The following is a 13,554-nucleotide window of genomic DNA, read 5'->3' on the forward strand; positions in this document are numbered from 1 at the left end:
AGAACTCATGACTCTGTCATCAGCTCTTAAGTGGAATATACATAAAGTTTTGTCAATGTTTTTTTAAAGCACCCACTAAACTACAAATCCCTTCTCTCTCCTCGAGGTGGACGGGTCACGTGGCTTTCCAGGAATCCGGAAGTCTGGTCCGCTCGCCCAATCACGCCCGGAAGCCTAGTTAGCGGCGCCAGGTTGGCCATTCCTGGGGAAGCTTGCTTTCCGCCAAGCTGGGTCCCGCCTCCGCGCGCCGCGCTGACGGGTCGTTGGCAGATACGGCGGCCGCAGGGGCGGAGTCAGGGGCCTTTGCCCGCCTTGGCGGCCGGCTTTACCTTCCATGTTGTCGCCTCCTGCTACGCCATGGCTCCCAAAGGCAGCTCCAAACAGCAGTCCGAGGAGGACCTGCTCCTGCAGGATTTCAGCCGCAATCTCTCGGCCAAGTCCTCCGCGCTCTTCTTCGGGAACGCGTTCATCGTGTCCGCCATCCCCATCTGTGAGTGCTGGGAGCGAGGCTGGTTTGGGAGCCCGCGGGCGGGTCGGGCTGGGCGGGGACGTGGCAGGACCCAGCGAGCAGGCAAGGCGCGGGTGCCGGCCGGAGGTAGGCGATCTCTCCAGCTCCCCTGAGCTCGGGGAGGCAGAGAGCCTCTTCTTTGGGCACGGCGTTGTCGCCTGGGATTGTCCTGTTAAAGCACTCCGGGAGGTCACTTGTTAAAAGTACGCACGTTCCCGAGCTCCACCCCCGGAGAAGGTGGTTAACTAGTTCTGGGGTGGCGGCCCGGAATCTGTGTTTAAACACACTCAAGCATACTGTCTGCTGCTCTTTTCCATACAACTGTTGCTTGCCGTTACGAAATTTTAAACTTATGTTATTACTTATTTTGGATAAATTAATTAGGTGAGAGACCCATGAAGTAACCCACTGAATTAGAAGTGCATCTTTACGTGAGCTAGTTTACACCACTGCATAATTTTCCTGGTTTTTGCAGAAAGAGAGAAGTTGAAGTGCCAGGGGTTAGGGATCTACCTTGTTTAGACTTTTTAAATAATCCTACTGTACCAATTCTAGAATTCTCACTGGGTTGGGAAACTGCAGACTTGCACAAGGTCGTTTTTAGTAGAGCTCAAGGTTCCAGAACTCTTGTCTTTTGCTGCACTGTTGTTGGGCATTTAAAACCAAATGTATTTTTCTCTTTTGTCCTTATACAACCCAGCGTGCAATTAACGTGATGTGAAGCCATATTATGGCTCACTCATTTGACAGAGCACTGCTTGGAGTTCTGATAATAGCCACGTCAGCAAGGAAACTATGGTTTGGGACTGCACGTGGCATTTTGGAATGGCCTGTATTTAGCATGCTAGTACCCTGGTGAATGAAATGTGAAGTCTGACTTGTGATTACGTTGAGCCAGAGTTTGTTCTCATTTTAGAAGCAGAAATCTCATCTGGACTAGTAATAGGAAAGTGATGTTTTTCAAATGTTCTGAACTGGAAGGCTTGGGACTATACTGTTAACTGGTTATCTCACTTCTGAAGATCCTCAGATACTGTATTGGATTGCATAACTAATAACCTGGTATTTTACCAGGCTTAGCTATAATTAATTTCGCGGGCTTTTGTTATGGGATTGTAATGTTTCTTTTTGTACTTTCCCCCTTTTATTTTAATTCAGGGTTATACTGGAGAATATGGCATATGGATCTTATTCAGTCTGCTGTTTTGTATAGTGTGATGACCCTAGTAAGCACATATTTGGTAGCCTTTGCATACAAGAATGTGAAATTTGTTCTCAAGCACAAGTAAGTATGTTTTTCAAGTGAAAATACGTACTACGTGTTGTATTTTTATATGTCTTCTTAAAGATCGTTTGTGTGTGTTGGTTTTAATAAGCCTTAATTTGAGATATTTATGTATTAATATATATATTTTGGGGGAAAGGAACATTGATGCTAGGAAGAATTATTAACTAACTGAAGTAGAGACAGTCATTCTGACATGGCTACAGAAGATTTTGAGGGTGGAATTAGAACACTTAAGCCCAAGCCTTAATAGGAGGTTCATCAGAGAAACAAACCCACCAAGTAAATTAACATTTCAAAAGCTAAATGTAATTCTTTACGGAGAGAATTGTTCTGGGCTCTTCACGTATTGATTTTGGAAGTTAAAGAAATGATCTTTTTGTCATTATTGTTATTATTATTATTATTATTATTTTGAGACTGCGTCTCGCTCTGTCGCCCAGGCTGGAGCACAGTGGCCGGATCTCAGCTCACTGCAAGCTCCGCCTCCCGGGTTTATGCCATTCTCCTGCCTCAGCCTCCTGAGTAGCTGGGACTACAGGCGCCCGCCACCTCGCACGGCTAGTTTTTTTGTATTTTTTAGTAGAGACGGGGTTTCACCGTGTTAGCCAAGGATGGTCTCGATCTCCTGACCTAGTGATCTGCCCGTCTCAGCCTCCCAAAGTGCTGCATTATTATTTTTTGAGAAAAGGTCTAGCTCTGTTGCCCAGGCTGCAGTGCGGTGGCATGATCATGGCTCACTGCAGCCTCAACCTTCCCAGGCTCAAGCGATCCTCCCATCTCAGCCTCCCAAGTAGCTGGGCCTACAGGTGCAGGCTACCATGCCCAGCTGATTTTTTTGTCGAGACAGGCCACGTTGACCAGGCTGGTCTTTTTATTTTATTACCTTTTTTACAAATTAAACTCTCGGCCGGGCGCGGTGGCTCAAGCCTGTAATCCCAGCACTTTGGGAGGCCGAGACGGGCGGATCACGAGGTCAAGATCGAGACCATCCTGGCTAACTCGGTGAAACCCCGTCTCTACTAAAAAATACAAAAAACTAGCCGGGAGAGGTGGCGGGTGCCTGTAGTCCCAGCTACTCGGGAGGCTGAGGCAGGAGAATGGCATAAACCCAGGAGGCGGAGCTTGCAGTGAGCTGAGATCCGGTCACTGCGCTCCAGCCTGGGTGACAGAGCGAGACTCCGTCTCAAAAAAAAAAAAAAAAAAAAAAAATGAAACTCTCTGTCATTTTTAATGCTAATTACGTTTGTTTTCATACAAGTGTATAAAATGTAAAGGATTAACATATTCTAAGATCACACATGTTGTAAAATACAGCTTTTAGAGAAGAAAACTCAAGCCTCACCACCGTAAATTTAAACATTAATTATAAGCAATTAAATATTCTAGTTTCATAGAGGTTAAAATGCAGGAGCATCTAGACTTAGGAAAGATGGTAACATTTACTATTTCTCAGTGTCATGGTCCTCATTGTCTCATTGGAAGTGGTATAAATTATTGTTTAATTGATACCCTTTGATGTTGCTTTCATGTACACTGTGATAACTTGGGTAGGGATAGCAGGATTATTTCCCTCCTTCCTTCATGGGGCCATCTAGGGGCCGTATTGCTTTGGAAGTCATTTCTTAAAGGCAATTGGAATTTCACTGAGACTTGAAGTGTGGACATACTTTGTATGTGCATTATCTTTTCATCCATAGTTCTCACTCTAGTTTGGACACTGTTTATACTCATATTGCTGTAACAGCCTCCATGTGGTCTTTTAAAACAAGTTTAGGGCCCAGCCTGCCATGCACTATATAAAGTACATTACCCTGTGTAATCCTTATAGCATCCATATGAAGTGCAGGTATTTCCCTTGTTTTATTGAATGAAGAGTATGTATTTCTCCTTATGTGACATCATTTTTATCATGTCATTCTGATAACTCATCATGACCTTTTTTTTTGGAGACAAGAGTCCCACTCTGTTGCCCAGGCTGGAGTGCAGTGGCCCAATCTTGGCTTACTGCAACCTCTGCCTCCTGAGATCCAGCGATCCTCTCACATCAGCCTCCCAAATAACTGGGACTACAGGCACGTACTACTACCACGCCTGGCTAATTTTTGTATGTTTTGTAGAGATGGAGTTTTACCATGTTGCCCAGGCTGGTCTTGAACTTCTGAGGGCTCAAGTGATCCATCTGCCTCGGTCTCCTAAAGTGCTAGGATTACAGGTGTGAGCTGCCACGTCCAGCCATGGCCTCTTTTTTAAAAAATGTATTAAAGCCAAATTCTTCTAGACCCCTGGAATGCAAGTCATCTGCTTCCTTCCTATGAGTCTGGCCTCACCTTTCAGAATTAGGCTTTAACTCTTCTGCCTCACCCTCACATCATCCTTTGACTATGTCTTGTGCTCTCCCCCATTTAGGATTAACTTAACTTCCTTTCCATTCTTACCTGTGTTTTATTTTGAGACCTAGAAATCTTTTCCAGAGAAATCCTTCCTGACTTTGATCATTCCTTTGCTTTGTTGTCCCTGTGTTAGACTCTTTCGGAGAATGAGGAATAGAAACATGTTGAGATGATCTCAGTTAACAGGGATTTATTTTAAGTAATGGCCCAGAATGGCCTCAGTGGCTGAAGTGGTCTTCGCAGTTTCCTCCCTATTGTTCTGGACACAAAGGAGCTCAGGTTTCGGGGCAGCCGTTCTGATGGACCAGCAGAGAAATTGGGTTATCTTTGTTATCTTTCTGCTTGGCAGCCCCTCAGCCAACTGCCATTCCAGGATTCAGCTCATGTGGGCCTCCACTGTATGGGACTGTTTCTTGTGAGGCATGGCCATTTGTGCATTGGGAAGCCCTCGCAAGTGGGCATCTTGTATGACCCATTCTTTGTAATACTCTTGGAACTCAGTCCCTTTGAGACTTACATTTTTTACTTATTCTTCATATCATTTTTCATTCGTCTCTTTAGAATCAAAGTCACGTTCTTTTTACCTTCTCATTTCTACTGTAGGCTTCTTGAAGACACCTGCCATATCTTATTTTATACCCCTTGAAATAGTTAATGGTACATTTAGTTTAGTAAAATTTCACCGACTTACTGACTTAATAGACTCAGAGTAGAGGTTTTTTTTTTTAGTCATAATTTTGGCTTTATGTTAAATATGCTACTGACTTTGAAACTCCTACAGATTTGCAAGATGGTTAAGGTTCAAAGATCCCGCAAGATGCTGAGTGTGGGTAGATGTTGGCTGTAGAAGGAAGATGGCTTCAGAGTCGACAGTCTGGGTTCCAGTGCCAGCTCTGCCACTCTTAAATGTATGGCCGTAGGCATAGTTTTCCCTATGTAGACTTTAGATTCCTCAGCTATAAATTGGGGATGCTAATGGAATCTCAGAGGGTGGTGAGGATTCATTATGATCATACATGTGACATGTTAAGTGTAGAGTCTGGCACATAATAAATGTTTATGTGCAGGGTTGAAGAGGTTGGGACTAAGCCCTTTGAAGTTGTTTTTGTTTTTTAAGGTGGCATAATTTAAACGATGTTTGGAACGATGTTTTTATTTTAAGAAATCAGATCGTGTCTTTTTTTATCTTTAATTTTGGAAGTGTTCTGACATACTGATGTGAAAGAGTAAAGGAAGAAAAATACAATTGATTTTATGGGTTATCTCAGTTGACTAAGTGCTAGGTCACTAGCGTGACCTCTATTTTGTTTTAGAGTATTCAGCACTGAGTGAGGTTTATTTTCTGAGAGCTCTAAGACAGAGGGGAGGGCTTCCTCGTCTTAAGTTGCAGTAAACCTGCAGTGTGGTTGTCATGCCCCTGGTAGGTGAGGATAAAATTCTAGACCTAGAAGAGAAATTGCTTAGTTATCTGGTGTAATGTCTTCATGAGGATTTGTCATGTGGACAGTCGGTTGACTGTTCGTCCTAAAGACATGTAGTGACAACCAACTCTTTTGAAAATGCAGTAGTTTATTCCTGTGTCCTAACACCTTGATAGTTGGGGGGTGTGTGTATATTTTTTATGTTAAGCTAAGAAAAGTTTCTGCAGTAAACTGTCCATTTCTTTTCAATTGGTCTTTTGTAGAAAAAAAAAAAAACAAGTAGTCTGATGTTAAGTTCAGGAAACACAGTTATTTATTTTTAATTTTTCTTATTTTTCCTGTTTTCATAATCTGTTCTCATGAAGAAACATATTTAATGCCTGGTCTGCTAAAGAGGTTCAGAGAGAAGAATCTCTGCCTTTGGAGCCGAGTGTCTCAGAAATGCAAGAAGCATATGAAAAGATAGTTTTTACATAATGAATCAAAGGAATTTGGATCTTTGGAGTAAAAAGTTCATTTTAGTGTCCTAAAGTGTCTCATAAGAAGACAGCTGTCTGCCCCCTTAGCAGCCTTTTTCTTTAGGTTTCAGAATTGATTTCCTCTTATTGTGTGGTTTTTTTTGTTTGTTTTTTTAAAGAACTGTTTTTTCCTCTTTCCAGTTACCAATTTGTGTGAGGTAATGAAGTTTAAAAAGTAACTTTGTAAACCTTTTAAAACATACATTATTTGAAACTGACTAAATGTTTTCTTTTTATTAATAACAATGTCAATTCTAACTCAGTTCTTGAGTGAGAGAGCTAAAGATGGAGACATAGGTAAATCAGTTGTAATTTATGCTTCACTTATCCATCCCAGACACCCTTGTAGTTGAAGAAAGGTTGAAAACTCCTGCCTTGAGTGACCTGGGGCTTTCTGTCCATCACACCCAGCTTAAATTGTCCTTTGGAGTAAAGTTAGAATAATTACTTTAAGATATTACAGCTATTATTTCTTCTTTGTTTAAGCCTAGTTTTCATTCCTGTTATGTACTTGGAATTGAAATAATACATCATATACTAATGCCTTATGAAATTTATTTGTTGAACAGTTAGATGATAGATTAAAACAAAATGTAGTTTAAATGATTCTTAACTAAATTGTGTTAATAGCATTTGACTTTATTAACCACATTAATTCCTAAACTTTGGAAAATTCTTTTTAAGCAGAAATCAAAACATGTAACTAATAAATTAACCACATCTTGGACATTTCTCAAACTTCTCTTTTGGCCAGTGCAGTGTAATAAACTTGGACTTTCTGCTCAGCTTCTTTTCTTTAAATGTGAAATATCATTCTGTTGCCAATACGAAATATGAGTACAGAGTGTTTCTGAGAGAGTGTGATGTTCACCTCTGTAGCAAATGGAAACTTTTTCTTTTTGTCTTCCAGAGTAGCACAGAAGAGGGAGGATGCTGTTTCCAAAGAAGTGACTCGAAAACTTTCTGAAGCTGATAATAGAAAGATGTCTCGGAAGGAGAAAGATGAAAGGTTTGACTCCTATTTAAAGTATGGTCATCATAAAAGGGAGTACTTTCTGAAGAAAATTTTTTTTTATTTTTGCTTAAAGAATGTGGATTTTGGAATTGTCTGAGGTAAATTTTGGAATTGTAGTAGTGGTAGTAATGGAAATAGTAATAGCTGACTTTTAGAGTTTTTATTACAACCGGATATTTTTATCTGTACTATACAATAGTTGATTTATTCCTGTAAAGAGCCCTGTGAAGTAGGCACTATTTTTATCTCCTTTTTATACCTGAGGCAACAAAGGTACAGAAAGCTTGGGTAACTTGCCCAAGGTCCTGAATTAGTACATGGTAGATCCATGATAAGAACATAGGCAGTCTGACTTGAGAGCTTGTACTTGTAACTGTCTGCTGGAATTGAAGAGGCAGCAGAGCTTTGTACAGAGCAGGCTTTGCCTGTTAATAGGTGTGCAACCTTGAACATACCGCCTAACCCTTCTGGGTCTGAAGGGTTTACGTGTTAGCATGTCTATGTGGTGGTATTTCTGTTCCTGAGCTTCCTGAGGGATATCCTAGTAATTAGTTACCTGTATTGGTTGGGAAAAAGAAAATAACTGGATTTTTCTCCTTTTGCCCAATTCTATGCCACATTTGTTAGCCCATAGTCCCGATTTTTTCTTCCAGCTGCTCTTAGAAGGCTTATTGGGCAATCTTAACATCTGAGTAGCAGAAGTCCCTGAGTAAAGTTGTGCTGAAGAATTCCACATAGTTTAATCATTGTGAGTCTGCTGTTTTCATGGATCTTTAGCTTTAGTATCAAGAAGGGGCTTTGTTGGAATATATTTTTTACCTCACTTTGCTCCAGAAAGACTTTGTGTGAATTTGCAGTGTTAGTGTATATAATATATTTTCTGTATTTAATACGGTTGTCTTAAAGTGCATATCAAACAAATAACACAACTTTAAAGAACCAGAAACCATTTAAAAGGAAGAAAAGGTGGATGAGCAAGTACCTTAGAGTTAGTTACAGCAACTGAGCACTGAACTTAGTTGTGGGTTTCCAAGTGTCAGGGGAAGCATCTGAGGTCACATAGCTTTCATTGTCTGACGAGAAGCAGCATGCAAGTCCTTCTGAAAAGAAACTTTCCTGGCACTGGATCTTGGAAAGACTTTATCAAGTGGATCCTCATTTAAGGGACACTGAGTAATGAACAATGTCTTCTATAGTAGTTTTGGAAAGGTACCAAAATATTATTAATATGATTATCTCCTATGGCTCCTTTATAAAACTGAAGACACAGTATTACGACAATGGAGGCCTTTCTGCATGGAGCAGCTTTAATGAGGTCGGGCTGCATAGTGTTCCAGTTGCATATTTTTTGCATAGAGTTCAAGGTTAGGGAATCTAGATCACTGTTTCAGAAAAAACCTTTTGTTGAATTTTTCATTACAATGGTGTTTCTTAAGTAGGGTATGGATAGTTACCTAAATTTCAAAATGTTTGTTACAGCTTTTAAAGGTTTTCGGTGATTAATTATGTCAGGGATAGTAAATGGGTTTCCTCTGCCGACTGCAGTCCTGGACAGATTTGGTCTGGCACTTGTTCTTGAGCCTGGGTCATGTCTCGGAATCTTTTTCAGTTTAGTGTTCAGGTAGTCACTACTAGTGAATCAGTTGAAATTGGGAATGAAACCTTTGCCATTTGCTGGATTAGGTATTTCAAAGTGGGGTGAGGTGGAGGTTTCATGGATATATATAAGTGCAGAGTGTCAGAACATTATACAATTTCTCTTTTCATTGGTAGAAATTTGGCTGTAAAAGCCATACTGGATACAGTTTGTACTATATTGATTGCCCTTGATAACTGGGACCAGAGCCTCTTATTAAGATCTAGTTCGTTTCCCTCTGAAAGAATTCCAGGAGATTTGATGTAAGGAGAAGGCTTATCAGCATTTCTTTGCTTAGATGTGTATTTCTCAAAGCTCTGTCTACATTCATTTGGAATATATACTCCATGCCGCTTAAAAGTACTTCAAAATATTCATTTATCCAAGGATGGAAATAAGCAGAGGAGAACGTGAGATTCATTAACATTCATTCCAGAGTGCGAGTGTGGTTTCTTCTTGATTTATGGGTGATCTGTCATTTCACATTGTTTGATTTTAACTGTTGCTTGGTCTCAGCTTTTCTCTTGTAGGAAGCTCTTCCTGAAAACATCCTTAAGATATTGGGAAGTGCTCTCCCAAACCAGGTTCCCTACTAGGAAGAAAATGTCTTCTACTAGGCAGAACTGTTGGCAATGAGGGCATTTGGGGGTCCTAAATTTGAAACAGAAACAAAAAAAACAGGATATGAGTGGACTCAGAAAAAGTTCTAAAGGCTGTCAGGCTTTATACACTGATGTAACTAACATGTGGTCATATTGGGATCTAGGGAAATCTAAAGGATTGGGCCACTTCTTTCATTAAAACTTTTTTGAAAATGGTTCTTATATTAGTCCATTTTCACAGTGCTATAAAGATACTACTTGAGACTGGGTAATTTGTAAAGAAAAGAGGTTTAATTGACTCACAGTTCTGCGTGGCTGGGGACGCCTCAAAAAACTTACAATCATGGTAGAAGGTGAAGGAGAAGCAAATGCCTTCTACACAAGGTGGCAGGAGAGGCAGGAGAGCGAGTGAGCGCAGGGGAAACTGCCATTTTTAAACCATCAGATCTTGTGACAACTCCCTCACTGTCACGAGAATGGCATGGGGGAAACCACACCCATGAACCAGTCACCTCCCACCAGGTCCCTCCCTCAACATGTGGGGATTACAGTTCAAGATGAGATTTGGGTGGAGACACAGAGCCAGATCATATCACTTCTTATTTAGGGCTTGACAGAAAATAAGTTAGGGAGAAGCACTGTGATGCAAGTGAGATAATTTTATCATCTAGAGTAAAGTCAGGCTGATAACCTACTTAAGCAACCTGCCTTCACTGGATCTCATGCCAGAGTCTTAAAAATGGAGGCAGTTGTCCTGAGTGTTCATTCTAGTGTTAAACCATGTTGAGACTGTGCATCTTACTAGGCTGGTCTCACTGATCAGTGTTAGAATGATGTTCCTGGAACTCCAACTCATGATTTTTAACAATTTACATTACAAGGTGTTTTATAGTTGATGACTGCACTTAATGTAATGTCCTTTCCTTCCTCCAAACTTACAGTAAATGGAAGAGTTATTAAGTTGATGGTGTCTGTAATATGGCATGTATTAGAGACTACAGATTTCTTATGATGAGCATAAGATGTTAATTATTAGCCTTCATTTAGCTCCTTTACAGCCAAACCTGTTGTCTTTGGATTAGTATACATGGTGAATAAAATGTGTCAGTTACCAGTGACTTAAAGTGCTGTCCTTAGGGTTGAGGGGATGTGTCATCTGACTCCAGAGTAGGTTTATCTTTTGGGGAGACAAAGTGTCTACAATAGTGGCCTTCAACCTTTTTGATAATGACCTACAGTAAAAAAATATGTATTTTACCTTTTGACCAAATAAACTCACATGTGGACACATGCACATGTTTTATAAAACAATAATTATCCTGCTCTGTGTGATGTGCTGCTGATGTTTTTGTATTCTTTCCTATTTCATTTTTTTAAAATGCTGGTCTCAGCCCACTCAATTAATTTCTGTGGGCATTCGATCCACTCGATTGAGTTCACATCCCACTAATGGGTCACAACCTACCCTTTTAAAAACTGCTTTACAAAGTTAATTAACCAGCAAGAATAAAGGCTCCCTTATTCACAGGCATCCTATAACTTCCTTTTGCCTGTGTGAAGGCGTAAAAGAAAAGATCGATGAAATACTAGTAAATTAGTAAGATAAACTATCAGATCAAGTAAAATAGAATAAAAAGTAAAAGAATTTCACAGACATTAAAAAGTTCTCCTAATGATTAAGTGCCTTTTTTGTTTGAATTAATAAAGATGGCTAACAATAGCCTGCTTCTGTGAGACCACAGGTAGTTTTTGTCATTGGGATTGTCTTCTGAAGGTGTGATATTGAAGTCTGATATTTGTAGGCTGTAGAAAGCCTCAAGCACAAGGCATAGCCAAGGAACCTCCACAGGCTGCTAATCGTGGAGTCTGAGTTTTAGGTAAGGGCCAAGAGAAAGATACTTGACTTAGCTGCTGATGAAAACATGCCAGTTGCCATTAATGAGTCCCTTCTTCCATAACCCTGGTTGTCTGGGAAAAATGGTAACATAACCAGTATGATGTTATCTTCACTATCATAGAGTGAAATTTTTTTTTTTTTCAGTGTAAGAAAGGGGAGAATTCTGACTAAATTTAATATTACATTCTTATCCTAGAACACTCAAGGAAAAACTTGTTTTATGATGAACTAGAGCCATATGCTACTTAAAGTTTTTTTTTTTTTTAATGATATTTATAAGCTTGTTTGACTTGGTTCTGTGTCTCTAGAATCTTGTGGAAGAAGAATGAAGTTGCTGATTATGAAGCTACAACATTTTCCATCTTCTATAACAACACTCTGTTCCTGGTCGTGGTCATTGTTGCTTCCTTCTTCATATTGAAGAACTTCAACCCCACAGTGTATCCTTTTCAAGGTTGATTATCTTTTTGAGAAGTCTAGGAACAGTAGTTCGTTTTGGTTTTGACTTGTCTGGATATTTTAAGTGGAAAGAAAAGCTGCTCTGGGAGTCAGTCCATTAAATAGTGCTGACTTTAGGTAACTTTCTGGACATTTAAAAAAAAGTCAACTTTTTGGACATTTAAAATAACAGCTATTGGTTTAAGGTTCTTTTAAGTTTATGAATTATGACTTTATGATAAAGTATTACAAAGCAGTCTATGGGAATCTGTGTCCTTGCCTACTTAAAAAAAAAAAAAGCTCCAAAGAGCCAGAGCAAACTTGTCATTTTTGATAGCTTCTGAAATAGTAAGCCCCTGTATCTGCTGTTATTTTTGGGCTCGGGGGTTGGGTGGATGGCCAATACAGTTATAGGTTCAGTCCAGTGTATCTTAATAGTGTTTCAAGATGCTGTTAAATTGAGCTTTTGGGCAAGAATCAGTCCTCTCTTATTAATTTATTAAAGGTGTTATCCAGGAATGTGCAGCCAAGATTTTAACAATTGGTGATTATGATGTAATAAAATACCAGATACCCTCCAACGTGTACCTTTTGGGAATGCTGGAGTGGTTTGCTGAAAATTGTACAGTTGTGAGGCAGGGAGTAGCTTCGAGCTTTTAGAACCTCCTTGCTGTTGCAAGCCAACTGCCGCAAAACACTGATTCGCAGGGAAGACTTATTTTTCCATTGCTCTTAGGGGGGAAAAGGGAAAACAAATCTCTTTTCTCCCCATGTTCTTTGATCAGCTCTTTTCATGAAGGTTAAATGGAATTCAGATTATTCTTTGTGATCGTGTGTTCTAGGTTTCTGTCTTAAGTGTTTTTTTAAAATTGGAACACATTTCCTGTGAATGTTTTCCATTTGTTTTTGGTCTTCTGTCTTGCAAATTGTGTTTGCAGACAATGGGGCTGCACATCATTATGATTACACCAAGTGTCAGGAAGGAAGCAGTACGTTCCAAAGAGATGGGCTCTTTATTTTGTTGAAAAACTAATTTGGAGTTACTCATTTTTCCATAACGTTAAATTTCTTACAGGAACTACATCTTGTCCATAAGTGCTTCATCAGGACTCATCGCCCTCCTGTCTACTGGCTCCAAGTAGACCATGTCAGCTTCACCCCCTGGCTTTGTGTCTATGGGTGGCCTGTGGTATATGGAAAAGTCACAGGGTGGTCAGGGTGGGAGACACGCAAGATGTTTTCATAGTCTAGAGCCTTTAAAAAACCCAGCAGAATGTAATTCAGTATTTGTTTATTGGCTGTTTTTGACAGATTGTTGAAATTAAATGAATTGAAAGGGAAACTCAGAGTACCAGGACGTTTATTAAAAGGAAAAAAATGTCTTGCAATGTGCTATAATCACAAGAGGAGAAAATAACTTGTTTCCTTGATCTGTCAGAGGTCACAGTAACCTGGGCCGAGCTGTTATTATTTATTATATAACAGTAGTAGGAAGTTAATAACTGGTTCTCTGTGTTCCAAGCACAATATTGCAACTTCTTTTGAACCATAAATATCCGAATGAATCCTCTTCCCAGGGGATTGAACAGAAGCTTAATGTTTAAAAGTGTTTGAATTTGTGATCTGAAATAATGCAAAATTAAAAACATGATTTCTCCAATTTTCCAACTTGAGGAAGAGAAACTTGTGGAAAAGTTCTGCTTTTTTTTTTTTTTTTTAAAGAAGAAGGGCAGCCAAGGTAGTAACCTAAAAATAGTGCCCAGGCATATGAGAGTTGTCCTATGAGGTTAAAGAACACACTGTTCCGCTGTATGGCTTTGGCCCTGAGTGGCCAGGGAGGT

The 13,554-nt window shown here is 39.9% G+C and overlaps 1 protein-coding gene across 1 annotated transcript; it reads left to right on the forward strand.

Moving 5' to 3' along the window:
* Positions 1 to 251: 251 nt before the first annotated feature.
* Positions 252 to 13,055, forward strand: SSR3 (signal sequence receptor subunit 3). Its single transcript, XM_010365903.2, has 5 exons — positions 252 to 490; positions 1,667 to 1,793; positions 7,036 to 7,134; positions 11,584 to 11,715; positions 12,789 to 13,055. The coding sequence occupies exons 1-5, from the start codon at positions 358 to 360 to the stop codon at positions 12,853 to 12,855; spliced, it is 558 nt and encodes a 185-aa protein (XP_010364205.1). The 5' UTR covers positions 252 to 357; the 3' UTR covers positions 12,856 to 13,055.
* Positions 13,056 to 13,554: the final 499 nt, after the last annotated feature.

Source organism: Rhinopithecus roxellana, chromosome 1 (genome assembly GCF_007565055.1).
Source record: "Rhinopithecus roxellana isolate Shanxi Qingling chromosome 1, ASM756505v1, whole genome shotgun sequence".
In the NCBI taxonomy this organism is placed as follows: domain Eukaryota; kingdom Metazoa; phylum Chordata; class Mammalia; order Primates; family Cercopithecidae; genus Rhinopithecus; species Rhinopithecus roxellana.

Coding starts and splice junctions, on each gene's coding strand:
- SSR3 (XM_010365903.2), top strand. CDS start 358: ATGGCTCCCAAAGGCAGCTCCAAACAGCAGTCCGAGGAGGACCTGCTC. Junction 7,135..11,583: donor CGGAAGGAGAAAGATGAAAG/GTTTGACTCCTA, acceptor CTGTGTCTCTAG/AATCTTGTGGAAGAAGAATG. Junction 11,716..12,788: donor AAGAACTTCAACCCCACAGT/GTATCCTTTTCA, acceptor AATTTCTTACAG/GAACTACATCTTGTCCATAA.